The sequence below is a fragment of the Numida meleagris genome, chromosome 4 (genome assembly GCF_002078875.1).
Source record: "Numida meleagris isolate 19003 breed g44 Domestic line chromosome 4, NumMel1.0, whole genome shotgun sequence".
In the NCBI taxonomy this organism is placed as follows: Eukaryota; Metazoa; Chordata; class Aves; order Galliformes; family Numididae; genus Numida; species Numida meleagris.
Window position 1 is genome coordinate 67,117,186 of NC_034412.1, and position 16,299 is coordinate 67,133,484.

General features: G+C 39.4%; 1 protein-coding gene across 9 annotated transcripts in view; it reads left to right on the forward strand.

The window, feature by feature from the left end:
- The window catches only part of LOC110397297 (cytochrome P450 4V2-like), a 92,749-nt gene that overhangs the window by 8,331 nt on the left and 68,119 nt on the right, over positions 1-16,299 (forward strand). For 8 of the 9 annotated variants that reach the window (XM_021393392.1, XM_021393385.1, XM_021393387.1 and 5 more), the window contains exons 4-12: positions 1,387-1,577; positions 2,002-2,071; positions 2,429-2,555; positions 4,266-4,460; positions 5,884-5,986; positions 6,347-6,481; positions 6,694-6,873; positions 15,584-15,629; positions 16,217-16,275. In XM_021393392.1, the coding sequence (XP_021249067.1) occupies positions 1,418-1,577; positions 2,002-2,071; positions 2,429-2,555; positions 4,266-4,460; positions 5,884-5,986; positions 6,347-6,481; positions 6,694-6,873; positions 15,584-15,629; positions 16,217-16,275 (1,075 nt within the window). In that variant the 5' untranslated portion in view covers positions 1,387-1,417. Of the gene's footprint in view, positions 1-1,386; positions 1,578-2,001; positions 2,072-2,428; positions 2,556-4,265; positions 4,461-5,883; positions 5,987-6,346; positions 6,482-6,693; positions 6,874-7,563; positions 9,828-15,583; positions 15,630-16,216; positions 16,276-16,299 lie in introns of those variants that run through there. The other variant, XM_021393394.1, reaches the window with a different exon arrangement.

The following is a 16,299-nucleotide window of genomic DNA, read 5'->3' on the forward strand; positions in this document are numbered from 1 at the left end:
AGTGTGTCCTCTAGTTTGCTGTGCTACATGCTCAGTGTTTAACTGTTGTGTCAAATATGATTACTGTGGCAGAACTGTTTGTGTACTGCTTTCTTCAGCTGGTGAAGTTGCAGACTTTCTTGAGAAGCCTGAGGTTGGTGATGCTTTGGGATGAGATAGGAGAGTATCTGTACCCAGTACTTTATTTCTTTCATGCAATGGAGACTCATAAGAAGTGAGCATGGCTCAGAGTGCAGGCAAGGACTGGAAAGAGAGAAGAGCAGTGATGTAAGACTTTTGTGTTCACCAGCCTTTGACAGGCTTGAGGAAAATTTTTTATTTGGGTAATGCAGATATTCAAGAGTCAGAGCAAGGCAAATATAGTCTGGTGTACAAGCCTGATGTCTATGTGCCTCTTCTTTGTATGTCAAATTCCTCCTGTTAGCAGTGGAGCTTTGTTACCCATTTGGAGCTCTGGGTGAACTTCTCCTGCTTCTTGATGGGACCATGGTGTTTTAAAAGCCAGCTCTGATCATGTGGTGTAGAAGGTGCAATTATAGGTGGGAGGATGAGAAATGCCATTTTACCTGTATTTTGTTTGTGTCTCTTACACAAGAGAGGTAGTTATCAACAGCAAAATGTGGAGTTGAGGTTCCTGGGTGTATGTGTGGCATATGCTCCCAAAAACAGGTTGTTTTGTCTCCGGGTAGACTTTTAGATATATTTTTATTTCCTTGAGGTTGCAAAACAGAAATATTCTACTCTCTTTATCTTTAATGATTAAGAGCAGTTCAGGAAGACAGTAAGCTGATAAGCTGGCCCAATGGCAGGTTAACTGGAGAATTGTTGTGATTATTTGCCCTGTAAGAAGAGCATCCAGTTGTGTGCTGATGGGGCATCTGATTCTGAAAAGTGAACAAGAACCTCTGAAAGCAGGTACCACCACCTGTGGTTTTTTCACTGACTTGTGGATACTTTGAATCTTGAGGCAGACATTCATTGGCATAATGTACTCAGTCCACATTTCCTGGATAGTCAGCAGATGGGCAAGCGAAGGTGATTCACAGATGTGATGTGAGTTGGGCCTTAATGATGAATAGCTGGTTTGTCCTACGGATAGCTTCTGCTCACTCTCTCTGAACCTGTGCACTAAGTGACTGTGTGGCTATGTTGCCTAAAGGCTTGTTGGTAAGCAGATGTAGAAATGGCAGCTTGTGCTTCACAGAGAGCTGGAGCAAGAAATATTTCCCACTTGCTCCTTCTAGTGAGCGTAACAGAGATGTTGAAAAGTCAGCCACAGCGTGCCCATTTGTGAAGGTGTTGCAGGTGGCAGTTTTTACTGTGTGCTTCCTGTAATAGTGAGGGGTTGGAGTTTTAGCCTTTCCCTCTCCCCTGTCACTTTTGCAGCACTGGAGACAAGTGGCGGTCACGAAGGAAGATGATAACTCCCACATTCCACTTTGCGATCTTAAACGACTTTCTGGAGGTTATGAATGAACAGGGGGGTATTTTGTTGAGGAAACTTGAGAAGCATGTTGACAAGGAGCCGTTTAATATCTTTGCAGACATCACTCTGTGTGCCCTTGATATTATCTGTGGTAAGTCCTCTTCAGTTCTTGTGGTGACGCTGTGAAAGATGCAGATGCTCATGAGTACAGTGTGGTGCTGCATTGTGTGAGGAGATGAATGTCTGTGTTTATTGTGTGAATGCACTGCCATCCCCTCAAGATCATCTTTTCTCCTGAGGTCCATGTCATGTGCCATTAATCAGGAGAGCATTGAGCTGATCTTGTGGGATGAGCAGGGCAGGAGTAGGAATTTGCAGCAAGGTTTTGCTGAGGAGCAGGTTTCCTGCGCATGGAAATGTAAATCAAGCTTGTTACATGGAAAGGGTTCTGTGTATTTACTTGTCAGACTGACAGTGTGGTGCCAATCAGAGGCTGGGAGCAACACTAACACTGTGTACAGGGACTCTGTGTTTCAATTTGAGCTTGTGAAACAGTGATAATTTCCTCCTTCTAGAAACTGCAATGGGCAGGAATGTGGGTGCTCAGGACAATAAGGATTCTGAGTACGTTCGTGCTGTCTACAGGTAAGTGGAGATTATTCCTTCACTGCTTTGTAATTAGGTTGGAATTGTTGCTGCTGGTGTCATTTAATCTGCTCTGTTAGCCAGGGTGGAGGTGAGGGTGACACAGGTGGAGTTAGAAAATCAAGAAGGCTAGAAAAACTGAAGTTCTTCTATTATAAGTATATGCAATGGGAGGCTGAGGCTGCGAAGAAGTGTCAGCTGCCATTCAGTTAATCTTTGGTACTGGCGGTAATAATTCCTCCTCTGAGACTCTGTGTCCAAATGCACATGCATTTTTGATTCTTGAAAATGTGCTGTGAATGTAAAATGTAATTTTTTGTTGGGAAATATTACATGATGTAATTTTTGTGCCCCTAGGATGAGTGATCTAATCCAACAGCGACAGAAGAGCCCTTGGCTTTGGCATGATCTTTTGTATGTTCTGTTCAAGGAAGGAAGAGAGCATGAGAGGAATCTTAAGATTCTGCACAGTTTTACAGATACGGTATAACCTCTTTTTCTTTTTTTTTAATATTACATTTTAGTTGATGGAGAGGTTTTGCACTTGGTAGATAACTTCCAAATGGGAGATGAGATTCAACACTCTTTATATACTTTTATTAGGAGAACTATTGCTCTGTTGAGATGCTGAGGAGTACCCTGAAAAGAAGTCAGTACCTGGCTTTTCTGTCAAGTGGTCTCAGTTTTGAGCAAGGGAGTGCACTTCTCCAAAGGAACAGCAGGACTCACTGGTCCTTGACAACTGAAACAAACTACAGGAGTTCACTACATTTTTGCTCTGTCCTGGGTGCTGCGCATCTTAATTTCCCACTAAGTTCTCTGCCAAGTTTGTAGTAAACCAAATACGTATACAGGACTGCCTGCTTGGTAATATCATTTGGTCTTGCCCTCAGAGATTGAAGCCTATGTTTGTTTTCCCCAGTTTGGAGCAGAACAGCTGAAATAATACATCTAGGTTCTCACATCAACTGTAAGGCGCTTTGGTGTGGAAATCATTGAGCATACATTACTAACTTCGTATAAAATGCAGTCTTATCTGCATCTTATCACTGTTTTAGTCTGTGAAAGTAACACTATTCTCTCTCATTGAGTAGCACTTGGGCTGTTTTTGCCAATAGCTGCCCTCCCAAACTTACTGTTAAGATATTACCAGGAGGTCGCTTTCCTGGAAATGGGTGTATATACCCCCACAATGTCAAGGTATCAGTGCCTATAGCGGATGAAATAGTCCCTGAACTTTTAGTACCTCCAGTTAGCGGTATTGACTTTGTACAGCTACAGTGTACAGAGAAATGAGCATCTCTATCATGCTGGGTTCTGTCAGAGTGAAACTCTAATGAGAGTCATTTTTAAGTAGTTCAGGTTATGTTTTGCTTACTGTTATTGGCAATCACAGAAGTGAAGGATGTGAGAAAAGGACTTGAGGTAATAATATTGCTGTCCTCTCATGCTGGGCTGGTGCATTAGGGATAAGAAGTGAAATATGAGTAGAAGATGACAAAGGAAGTGAAAATAATAGTATCACCTAGTGTAGGTGCTGATGGAAAGAAGAGACAAGCCGTTTTATGTGTATATCTTCAGTGAGGGGAAAAAACACATGTAATTGTATTTTTCCATGCCCAGTGCTTGTTTTGAAAATAATTATGTACTGCACAGACCTTTTCTTGTGTTTTTCCCTCTCACTGATTTTTTTTTCCTTCCCTGTCCAACAGGAGCTTTCCATCTGCCACACTGACCTAAAAAGAGTAAGGTCAACAATTACTCTGGTACCAAAGAAAAGCTGGGAGTCCTCAGTGTAGTGGTTCCAGTCATGCTATGTATAATTCTGATATAGGCTTATGAAGCACCCTGGGTTCTCTTCCGTCTTCTGTGTTTCCCAGAGGAAAAATGTTCCTTTCCCTAGTGATTGGGTTGAGTACATTTCTTCTTGGTGGTTGTTCTGTTCAAATTTTGGTAGTCTTTTCTGACTGGGACATGAGGGTGTATTTCATCTACTAAAAGGAAGTCAGTTAAGATTCAAAAGCTGATGCTAACAACTATTCTAGTTAGGCCCACCTCACGTGGGCTGCTGCAGATGTTTTAACATGTTGAGAAAATGCTGTGTGGTGTAGACTGTGCATGTATCATATCCAACATGTTTTTTACAACGTATACACTGCATGTATCATATTCAATATAATGGTTTTAATTTCAGGTCATTGCAGAAAAAGTTGCAGAACGTGAAAATACCAAGCTAACAAAATATGATACTGATGTGAACAGTGAAGAAAAAAGTGGATTCAAAAAGAGAGAAGCTTTCCTGGACATGCTGCTGAATGCCACAGATGATGAAGGGAAAAAACTCAGTTACAAGGACATTCGTGAGGAAGTAGATACTTTCATGTTTGAGGTACACAAGGAAGCTATTTTTTTTATTTTTTATTTTTCCAGAACGCAAGATTCACTTCTTACAGGTAGTGACTCTTCCTTTTTCTTAGTTTGGGAAGCTGCTTTTAGTATCAAATTATTTTATCCCTGGAAGTCTGAGGAAATGCCTGTAGGAGAAAATATTGATCTAGAATTTTGTGCCCACACAAAATGTGGGGCAGTACACGTGACAGGTCCTGTCTACATGAACAGGCTCTGTTCATACTAACATACACATAATAAGACATAGTAAGAGCTTGATGGCTGATACGGAGTTTCAGCTCCTGCTACAAGCCTCGTTCATACTAATGAGAACTCAAAATATTTTCAGTGTTCTGCCTCACATTCTTGTCAGTTCTTTCATTCTGACCCTTGCCATGTTAGCTATAACTTCCTGGTTCTGTCATAATTGTACTTTGATGGTGTCTTGGCACCATCTTTTCATCTCTGGTTCCCTGTCCAGTGAAAGATATAAGTAAGACTGTTTTCCTCCCACTTTCATTAAGTGGACCTGAATTCTGTCTCAGAGGAGCTTAATTCAGAGTTACATTAAGGCCACTTTAACTTAGAGAAACTTGCTATCTTTCCATTCCTGAACTACTCCATAGCATATGACACTACATAAGTGGAATTCTTTAGTGCCAAACTAATTTGATGGTCAACTTTTACTTTTTCTGTTCCCCTCAATTTTATTTTGTTTTTGTTTTGTCCACTTTCCCTATAGTTTCACCTGTTTTTATACAGTTCTGAGAGCTATAGTAATCGATTCCCTTCTCATAAGAAACCTCCTATGGCCATTCTACTGTGTCTCATCAGGCCATTCTGGGTAAAGTTTTTTGAAGATTACAGATAGTGTCCCTTGTACATCTACTGTGGCAGTTGCCAGCACTCGATGTCATTGACTGGACAGTAAAAGAAAAGGTGACTGTACACCTATTTCATTGCCTAGACATACAGAGATCTGCTCTGATATACCTCTCTGAACAGCTTATCTGACACTTTGCAGGAAGAGGAAAAATTGCAAAAGTTACTGACCTGTGTAGAGCCATAGGGGCCAGTTACTGGATTCCTGAAAAGGAGCAAGCAGCAGGCATCATCATCAGAGACAGTATACAAGGGAAAGACCCTGGTGGTTTATGTAGTTTTCAAGAGGCATGTGTAGAGAGGAAAAAAAAATGTTTTTGCTGGGTTATTTCAACACTTCTTCACTTTTAGTCAGTCTTAGGCACACAATATGAATCCTGAATCATCTTGTGCATGTGGAGTAGAGTTCATCACTCTTGTTATTATTTTCTCATGGCTGCTGGAGTAATAGGGCTCACTTACCCTGCTAGCTGTATTTGTTTAGCACACTTGTGCCCAAGGATAGAGTTGAAGTGAATGTCTCTTTAAATCCTGATTTCTAGGGTCATGATACAACAGCAGCTGCTATGAACTGGGTCCTGTATTTGCTTGGTTGTAATCCTGAAGCCCAGAAGAAGGTTCACCAGGAACTGGACGAGGTGTTTGGTATATTGCCATTACTCCTTCATTGGGATTATAGTGCTTTTTTTGCATTTGTGGGTGGGGCTTTGATGGAATCGTTAGCCTAAAGGTGGAAGTGCATGTAGGAACAGATCTTGTGGTCATTCTGGCAATTTCAGTAGCTAGATGTGATGGGGATAGGTACTGCATGGCCTATAGGAGACTACAGCCCAACTTACATTCATGGGGCAAGGCATATGTTCAATGTCTGTATTACCACCTTTTCCTGTTCGATGTTGGTACATGATGATCTCAACTCCTGGAGGGAGATGGGATGAGCTTGTTTAATCAGAGCTGGGTGTACCCATCTTGTTCACCCCCCTATCCCAATTTTCTTTTGGCTAGGCAACTCAGAGCGTCCTGTTACAGTAGATGATTTGAAGAAACTTAGATACCTTGAGTGTGTTGTGAAAGAAGCCCTGAGGCTCTTCCCTTCAGTTCCCATGTTTGCCCGTTCCTTGCAAGAGGATTGCTATATTCGTAAGTAACATTCTTTTTTGCTGATGTTTGCCATTTTCATTCCAGCAGTCTCAGTGGAAGTGTTTCCCAAGTAAAGGGCAGGTATTTTGTTTGTTTGTTTAACTATGTGGTTGTTTATAGGAAATCATATATATATTTTTTGCTGTTGTTTAGCTTTGTTTTTTTTTTTTGTTTTGTTTTGTTTGTTTCCTTCTCTTCTTGTTTTCTTTCAGGAGGATATAAGCTACCAAAAGGCGCCAATGTCCTTATCATAACTTATGTGCTGCACAGAGATCCTGAGATATTCCCTGAGCCAGAAGAATTCAGACCTGAGCGCTTCTTCCCTGAAAATAGCAAGGGAAGGCACCCATATGCTTACGTGCCCTTCTCAGCTGGCCCCAGGAACTGCATTGGTACGTAGCTGAAGAGGAAGCCCTCATAATGTACCAGTGCTGCTTGTAGTGTGGTGACCATGGCAGTAGTGAGTGTATCAGAAATTGGAGACTTGATGTGCCTGTTGGTGGCCCCCCTAAACTTCTGAGTGCTGTCTCCCCTGTCAGCCTTGTGCTTGAGCTGCAGCACTCCCCCCCCNCACCCCCCCCACCCCCGAGGGTTTTCTTTCTTCCCAAGGCCCAGTGCACATCAGTCTGGTCTTTCCTCTTTACTACCAGTCTGTCATGGCAGCATGTGGATGGGCTCCTGTGTCAGGACAAGGTTGCTTCCACATGACAGTTCACTGTGGAGCAAGAGAAGACTCTTCCTGCTGTCCTTGTGCTGCATCTTCTCATGCTCTGGTCATTCTTCCCTTTCCTAGACTCAAGAAAAGTGATAGGACTGTGTTTTGTGTTAGGTCCATGTAAACTGTTGACAGTCTCCTGTTCAGTGTTTGAGTACTATGGACTATGGGAAGAAAAATGTGCTGTAAGTTGGGCCAGAAATGACAGAGGAGAAATGCAGAGAATAGTACTAACTTCAGTAGTATGACCTTGATTTTAGCCCACACAGTCCTTTCTAAACTGTGTTCCTAGGGGTACCACCGTGAACAGGCAAGTGTTGCTGCAACTAGACAATAACACCTTTTTTTGCTGCACTGTAATCCATAGGCCAGCGCTTTGCACAGATGGAAGAGAAAACTCTTCTAGCTCTCATCCTGCGGCGCTTTTGGGTGGACTGTTCTCAAAAGCCAGAAGAGCTTGGTCTGTCAGGAGAACTAATTCTTCGTCCAAATAAGGGCATCTGGGTTCAGCTGAAAAGGAGACCAAAAACCATAACAGAATGAAAGGAAACTCAAAATTCTGTTTTTTTTTTCAGAAACTTCGAAGCTATTTGGACTGAAATGTGTTTTAAATCAGGTATTTTGATAGCAGTCCCGCAATTTGTTGGAGCTAAATATTGTTGCTGATTGTTTAATCAAATGTAGTGTTCTTATAGACGTAAGTTACTTACTTTTCTGAAACTGGAGAACTTCATGTTCATCTTCAAAATGCAAATCTTTAAACATCAAATCTTGGTGCCTTATCTCCTCAGATAAAGCTATTCTAATGCAACAATGCAAATACCCTGAAATGAAGGTACTAACAGTAATGTTTTTGATGGAGAGAGCTGATTATTCTTCATAGCACCTATGAAATAACCAGTAGTCTCAAAGCTTTCTGTATTTTTCAGGTTTTTGGTTTTTCTGGCTTTAAGAGTAGAAGTGAATAATTCTACTTGCCACAAGTTATTTCTCTTCTAGTGATGACTACATCTATGAAAACGAAGCAAAAATCTCTGATAAATTTAGTCCTCCTTTGTAAACATTTACAGTAGTTCTTAAGCAGCAAGTGCTCTGAATTATTTTTAGCACAAATGTGCAATAAATAGCATTCCATATAATCATACCATGAATGAGATTGTCTGCAAGCTGTACTATTTCATATTAGCAGATACAACTTGTAATAATAAGTTTGGAGAATAAACTTCTATTGTGCCTCAGAATGGGATGAAATTTTATCTGTAAAAATTATATATCTGGTAAATTACTGGTGAGAAGTTATTTCTTATCATCAGTTCCTGGGTGGCGATGAATTATCTGGATTTTATTGTGTTAGTCAAAGCTCAAACAATGAGTCAGTCTGTTCTTGCCTTTTGGGATCCTGAATTCAATGCAGAGAATTTTGTGCTTATTGGTGTTGAAGAGGAATTACAGTGATGGAATTAAGTGCCTGCAGAAATTTGACTGCTCCTTCTTTAAGGAATCTCAGGTAGAATCAAAAAGCACTCAAGCAGCTCTCTGTGGTGATAAGATGACAAAAGAGTGTACGACCTCTTTGATGAGAAGAGCAGCAAATATGTTGTTATGTAGCTAAAAAAAAATTCTCAAGCATTTTTGTTAGCAACAATCTCAGATGTATGTTAAAAAAAATCTGGTTTTCCTTTCTTTCTTTTTTCTACTTTATATACCTAAGTATATTTGAGGAACTCAAAGAGAAATGCCTAGCCAGCCTGAGGACACCCATCTGATCTTTCCTTCCTTTGAAAATGCAACAACAGCTTACCTCTGCTGAGTCTGCTGTGTTTGTTTCCCACCACTTGAAATCAAGGGGAATGTGTGTTTTCTTGACTTATTCAATGGTATTAAAGTTTCATAACCAACCTCAACTTTGAATTCACAGTGTATCCAGAGGTGTCCTTAAGAGATTAACTGAACTTAAATAATTTCTTCCTTCTTCCAAATTTTGTCACTTGGAGGCTTTGCCTTTTGAAGGAACAGGAAACTGTAAAACAGACAAAAGCAGACTACTGTTAAGGATTATCTTTTCCTGATTATTCCTCTAGTCATTCTGGTATTCTAATCCACTCGATTTAATGTGAAAACGTGGAAGCACAATATTAAAGCCACCTACATACTTTTCTTCTATAAGATCTATTTTGTGGAAACAGTTTTCAAAATTTACCACTCTGTAACAATCATTTCAATAACGAAATAATCTCTCTATGCAAACACCATTTTCTGTATTTGCCAGGAAGAGCACTGATATAATCCTCTATTCTCTGTATTCTCCAAAAAGGCAGTGACCTCTCATCTTTTGTTGTGAAAGCTGCTCTGAAGCAAACTGTAGCTGATAATGAAATAAATCTTGAGGAAATCAATGTTGAAAGAACAGGAACTTTCTGCTGCTGGGGTAGATGTTAAATCCTGTGTGTTGTGCGCAGTGTGTGCTCTTATTAATCTGAGTCATGTGGTGTTTTGTTGGTTATAGTCTTTAAAAAACAAAACCAACATAACAGACAAAAAGAAATGTAAGGCTTTAGCAATCAGTGCTGCCATGCTAGGTTTTCCAATGAAGTAAAGGAACAATGAAAGATTATGTATTAAAAGCTACAAGTACAGAGCTGTTTGTGATTTGGTTCTGATGGATGGATGTCTCCTGATGCTTGGATCTGAAGGCAGTGGCTGAATTCTAAAACCCTTGTATTACTCCTCAGCAATGACTCGTAAAGATTAACCTCAGTGATGCTAATGATGGATGGTGTGGCTGCTTCTGCAGTAGAACTGTCTTCTGTGAGGAGGTGATAGCCTTGGCTCATACAAAGAATCCTTTCTTATGGTGGCAGAAAGGACACGACTTTCTGCAGGGATGACTAAAAGAGATTGTGTGATTATTTCTGAATTGGCACGTGTGGCTTTTACAAAGGAAACTGACTACAGACCCTTTATGTGACTTCTTAGTGCTTATTTAGTTTGCCTCCAGGGCTGCTTTTTGGGCAATCACTTTTGGGACTCATGCTGGGAATGGAAAAGTTGTGGCTAACTAGACACCTTCTTGAACTTAGTCCTCACACAGCAGAAGACAGAAACTCGTGTACAAGTTAGTACCCTGCTGCATACAGATCCTCTTGCTTTTTGTGGTTTAAAATGGCATCTCACTTGTGGTCCTCTGTCATCAGGTAAAAGACTCAAAGAGCCTTGAGAAGATCCTACCTCAATTCCCTTCCTGGAATTGGTATTGGTGCCAACACTTTGTAAATGTCTCAGCCTATTACCTCAGTTCGTATGCAGGTCATATCTGAAGATAATCTTGGTTTGTATGGATTAAAAGCTAAATTAACCCACTTTTCTAAACAAAATTTTAGATTCTTCTGAAAATAGAATTTTTCTGCTAAGTATAACTTTTACCTTCTCCTAGACAAATGAGCTTTTCTGATCCATATTGAGAGTATAACCTGTAGTGATGCAAGCTGCTCATTGGAAATGCAGAATATACTGAGGGAAAAGAAGTATACCCAGATTTGGAGATCTGACTGCAGGGTAGTAGTTCAGGGACACACACAACTGAGAGTTATTATTTGATTATTGTCATTGGCCAAGATTTACAGGGCCTGGTCAAGTCACTGGGACCCTTCACCATGTTGAATTGTTCTCTTTCTACTGCATTGTCTAACAATGATAAGCATCAGGTGTTTTAGCTGCAAGAAGGAAGGACTGCGGTAGCTGTGTAATTCTCCATAAGAAAGAAATCACATTTATCTTTAAATAGATCATATCTATAGGAAGCATTTTACAAAGCAAACTCATTAGTGATTTGTTATTTATTATTTCTTGCTATTTTTTAACGTGATCCTGAATTTGGTCTGCATTGTGTTATTTGTTGACATCTGATGTGCAAATATTTCTGAGCTGTATATCTAGGAAGACTATTGTTGTTGAGATGTAATTTCAGTAAATGGATTTCCACACTGCTTTTATTTCAACGTAATCTTGCAATTCAGCACTCTCCATAAATGGAAGGTTGTTATTCTACCAGTATTTTGCAGCCCTTTTGGTTGGAATCAAATCAGACATGAAAAAACTTTGGCGTAGTGAGAAAGCTGTTTTTTTCACTCAAGTAATGCATAGATACAGACACAATTTTTCATCAAAAGAAGGAGCATTTGAGTTTTAATTGTTAGAGCTTGTTTTAGCAGTATTTGGTATTACATTCTAGCATTTTTTAATTTACAAAATGCTAACTATACAGAATTAAAGATGCAGAGGGAATATTTTAGAATAGTCAATGGCTTTTTTTCTACTGCAGCATTCAGAACCATACTTGTAACACTATTATAGCACCCTCGTTCAGGTAGGAGGATGTACACAAAGACAAATGGAAATGCAACCTTGTGCTGTTTCTGTTTTCTGCTGCCTTCCCTCGTTCCCTCTGAGATTCTCTTCATCTTGTTACGGGCCATGACTATAGGGTGTCCCATCACAGAGGTTAGATACACATCTCTGATGTGTATCCTCTCTGATCTTGAAGATGTGTTTTGAGTTATAAGATTGGTATAAGGAATGTGTGAGGTTTTGTTTTGGCAGACAAAATTAGACATATGTCAGAATAGGAAGAGTGTCTGGACATTCATTTTATAAAGTAACACAATTTAATAATTCCTGCCAGTATTGCTGATTAACAAGCTTTTGCGTAAATCATGTTTGGAATCAGCAGAAAGCCATATCGAATTAGTAGGCAATAGCATGGCTCATAAGATTTTGTCTTAAAGAATTTGCTGGTAGCTGAAGCAGGTTCTTTTTTGTTGTTGTTGTTGTTTGTTTGTTGTTGTTTTTTTTTCAGTATCAAGTAAAAACAAAACAAGAGAATCAAAACAAAAGCAAGAACTCAGTTTTTTCTTGGATGATTCATGCAAAATTTTTACTTGTATCATCAAAAAATATTACAGTTTTATCAAAATTCTTCTTTTAAACCTGCCATCTGACTTGCTGATTTAATTACTGTATCCTGATTTAGTTATCAAAGCATTATTGCTAGGTAAATAAACACAGTAAGGAAAATCAGACAGCTGTAACCATACATGGAACCTTCATGGGCATAAGATGATGAATATGTTCTGGAGATTGCACTTCGAGTTTCTAGCTCCTGTCCTAATATGTTATGAAATCTCTTTGGAAGCTCCATAAGATGGTACCAGCTGAGAGTTTGTCTCGGCATATTTTATATTTTTTCCTATAATAGCCATGTCCTATCATGTAATAAACAACAATTCAAATAAATATTGGAGAAAAATGAATGTGATGAATGGACCACTCGCTGGATGAGGAATTGGCTGGATGGTCGCACTCAGAGAGGTGTGGTCAAGTAGAGAGTAGTGACAAGTGGCATTCCTTGGGGATTGATGCTGGGGCTGGTGTTATTTAATATCTTTGTAGGCAACACAGACAGTGGGATTGAGTGCACCCTCAGCAAGTTTGAAGGTGATACCAAACTGTGTGGTGCAGTTGACATGCTAGAGGGAAGGGATGCTATTCAGGTGGATGTGGAAAGGCTTGAGAGCTGGGACAATGCCAACCTCATGAAGTTCAACAAGGCCAAGTGCAAGGTCCTGCACCTGGGTCAGGACAATCCCAAGCACAGATACAGGTTGAGTGGAGAATGGCTTGAGAGCAGCCCTGGGGAGAAGGATTTGAGAGTGTTGGTTGGTGGAAGACTCAACATGAGCTGGCCATGTGTGCTTGGAGCCCAGAAGGCCAACTGCATTCCGGGTCACATCAAGAGAAGCGTGAAGGTCATGGGAGGTGATTCTGCCTCTCTACTCTGCTCTCGTAAGTCTCCACCTGGAGAACCGTGTCCAGTACTGGGGCCCCCAGCACAAAAAGGACATTGAGTTGTAGGAGAGGGTCCAGTAGGCCACGATGATGATTAGGGAGCTGGAGCATCTCTTCTATGAGGACAGGCTGAGAGAGCCGGGACTTTTCAACCTGGAGAACAGGAGGTTCCAAGGAGACCTTATAGTGGCCTTCCAGTACCTGAAGGGGGCCTACAGGAAAGCTGGGAAGGGACATTTCATAAGGGCATGTAGCCATAGGACAAGGCAAAATGGCTTTAAACAGAAAGAGGATAGATTTAGTCTAGATATTAGTAAGAAATTCTTTACTGTGAGGGTGATGAGACACTGGAACAGTTTGCCCAGTAAGCTTGTGGATGCCCCCTCCCTGGAAGCATTCAGAACCAGGCTGGATGGGGCTTTGAGCTACCTGGTCTGGTGGGTGATATCCCTGCCTATAGCAGAGGGTTTGGAACTAAATGATCTTAATTTCATTCTAGGAGCAAGATGTTCATAGCACATTTTCTCTGTACAGAGGGTACAGCTCTGTTGATTTGAGTAAAAGTTCACCACAGTAAACAAGGCAGCATTGGTCATGTGGGTATAAGAGGTCCCCTGAGAGAAAATGCCTTTTTGTTCCAAAGAGAACATGCTTGTTGTGATTCACTTTGGATAGCATTACTGTCTTAGTTTTCAGTTTCACCATCACATCCAATTGATGTACACATAGATGTAGTTAAAATGACATATACTTTTAGTAGGAATGTGATATATATGTTTTAGAACTGCTGCTTTAAGGAAGTCTTTTTTCTCTTCTTTTTTTTTCCCCAATAGTTTGCTTGTGAAACAAACAACCATTACCAAAGGGTTCCTTTTCAGAAAACAAATTTATTAACTACTAGATTTTTATTAAATTACAAATTTATTAACTACTAGATTGTTTCTATAATCTACTAGATCTACTAGATTACAGAAACAAAATCTTACAGAAATTTTCAATGAATGTAAATGATTGCATATTGTATGACAAGACACATAGTCTTGGAGAAATTCACCATGATTCTTCCCTCTTTTTCTGCCCATTTGAGTTATATGCCTGTATTTTCCAAAAGTGTTTAGGGTTTTTGTTTTGTTTTGTTTTGTTTTTTTTAATGAGTTGATAATGAACTGAAACTGAAATAGCACTGCACAATTTCTCAGCTGGAAATTAAAAGCCCTTGGAGAGAAGTTTTAACCACTTTTGGCCACCATGTATAATGCTTCCCTCACTCTGCCCAAAAAAGAAAGCAAGTATAATTATTTTAATTGAATACATGTGAATTCAGCTTGTTTTGTTTACAAAAATTTGGATACATGATAGTGTTTTCAATTACATTCAGCATTATAAAAATTCTTTATCTTAAATGTTGAAAAATCTCATCTGAGTTGAAGAAGGTCAGAACTCTCTGGATATTATAGTCTCAAAATGCTTCATGTTACAGAAATAAGTTACTGCAAAACACAGTGATAAAGCCTTTCACCACTCTCCCTTGTCATCATGGCACACAAACCAGAAGAGACCAGTTAAATACAAGTGAAGTTGTACTGAAAGTGTTTGAGCCCTCTTCTACAGGCGTGCGATGACAAAAGCAAGCTAATGCTGAGGAGGGTATGAGGACTCCTCAGGACAGCTCTTCCTTTGTAAGGAGGACCTGGAGGCCTCCCTCACTGGCACATCAGTCATTTGAGCAATCTGATCTAGTGGGAGGTGTCCTTGCCCATGGCAGGGGAATTATGACAAGATGATCTCTAAGTCCCCTCCAACCCAAACCCAAATCATTCTATGATTCTATGATCAGCTTGCTTAAAAGGATCACAGCTGCTGTGATTTTGGCATATTTTGCATAGAACACATCTGCATTGCTAACATATTCAGTCTAAAAAAAGAGAAAAAAGAGGAACAAAGGGGAAAAGTTTTTCCTTTGGCAATTTCACTTATAAATGATTTTTTTTTTTTACATTTGGAAGAATCTTTTTCTTTGAAATTTAATTTCTTTTTGTTACACAAATTTAAAAGAATTCTGGTAATCAAAATAAGTGATTTAGGTCAGCTATAAACTAAGGTTGACTTCTTGTTGTTGCACTTACATTTCTTATCTATGACATATGCAAGCACTTGTGGGTGTTTTTTTTTTCTGGTTTCCAGCAAACTGAAGAAACTGTGAGCTGCATCTAATAACAAAATAGAAAAGCAGTGTAGAACGGTTCCCAGTAAAAGGGTAGGTTCTAATGCTAATAGCAGAGGCTGACTGTTCTGCACCAGACAGTCACCTTTTGTTTTAAAAGGTCTTCAAAAGGGAAGTGCTTATATAGTGTAAACCCTGCGCTTTGATTTCAGTGTGGTGCTGGTTATATATACTCTGAAAACGCTGCCCAAGGTCAGTAATAATATTGACAGAATGAGCACCCATTCAAAGTAAACATCAAAGACAAGTTAGCATTGCAGGCACAGTAATATTTAACACAAACAGTTAACAATATGTTTTTTTGTTGTTTTTTTTTAAGAGGAACTTAAACCTTATCCATTCATACACACCTGCTGTGTATTCAGGTATGTAACAATTCTTGCAACTGATATTTACAGAAAGGATTTCATAGACACAAGGCAGTATATGTTTGTGTGGATTCTGTGGATTGTGCTGTGTGGTTGATTTATTTAGATCTTTCTTAGCTTAAATTTAGCATGTAAAAAAAAAGATAAATTTTAAATTTATGTAATGTGAACAAAAAGTAGTGAGTGTGAGTTATTTATTTGCTGTGTTGGTAATAGCATCCACTCAACTACCAGGACAGAGGTGGGATTGATGATATTCTAATGGAATATTGCTCCCTGTCTATGCAAGAATAAACATGCTGCTGTGAAACAAGGCAGAAATTTTCCAAGTGTTAATAAACTTCATTGTTTCTTGCAACCATAAATAAATGACAAATCTTCTGTTGCTCTTCTGTGTTACCGTACATAATATGTAACTGCACCTCACAGCCGAAATTTGTAATTCTCTGTATCGTTTTCAACTAACAGTGTCACAGTATGTGATATGCATTGCAGTGCTTTATCAAAGTAATGATGCACCATTTACTGAACATATCCTAAAAAGTGATTTTGTTGTTTTTTTTGTTTGTTTGTTTTTTTTTTAGGATGATTTGGATTTATCAGACTTTTTATTTCATTTTCTTACTTGCTTCAGTTTACAGCGGTAAGTCAATATATAATTCCTAAG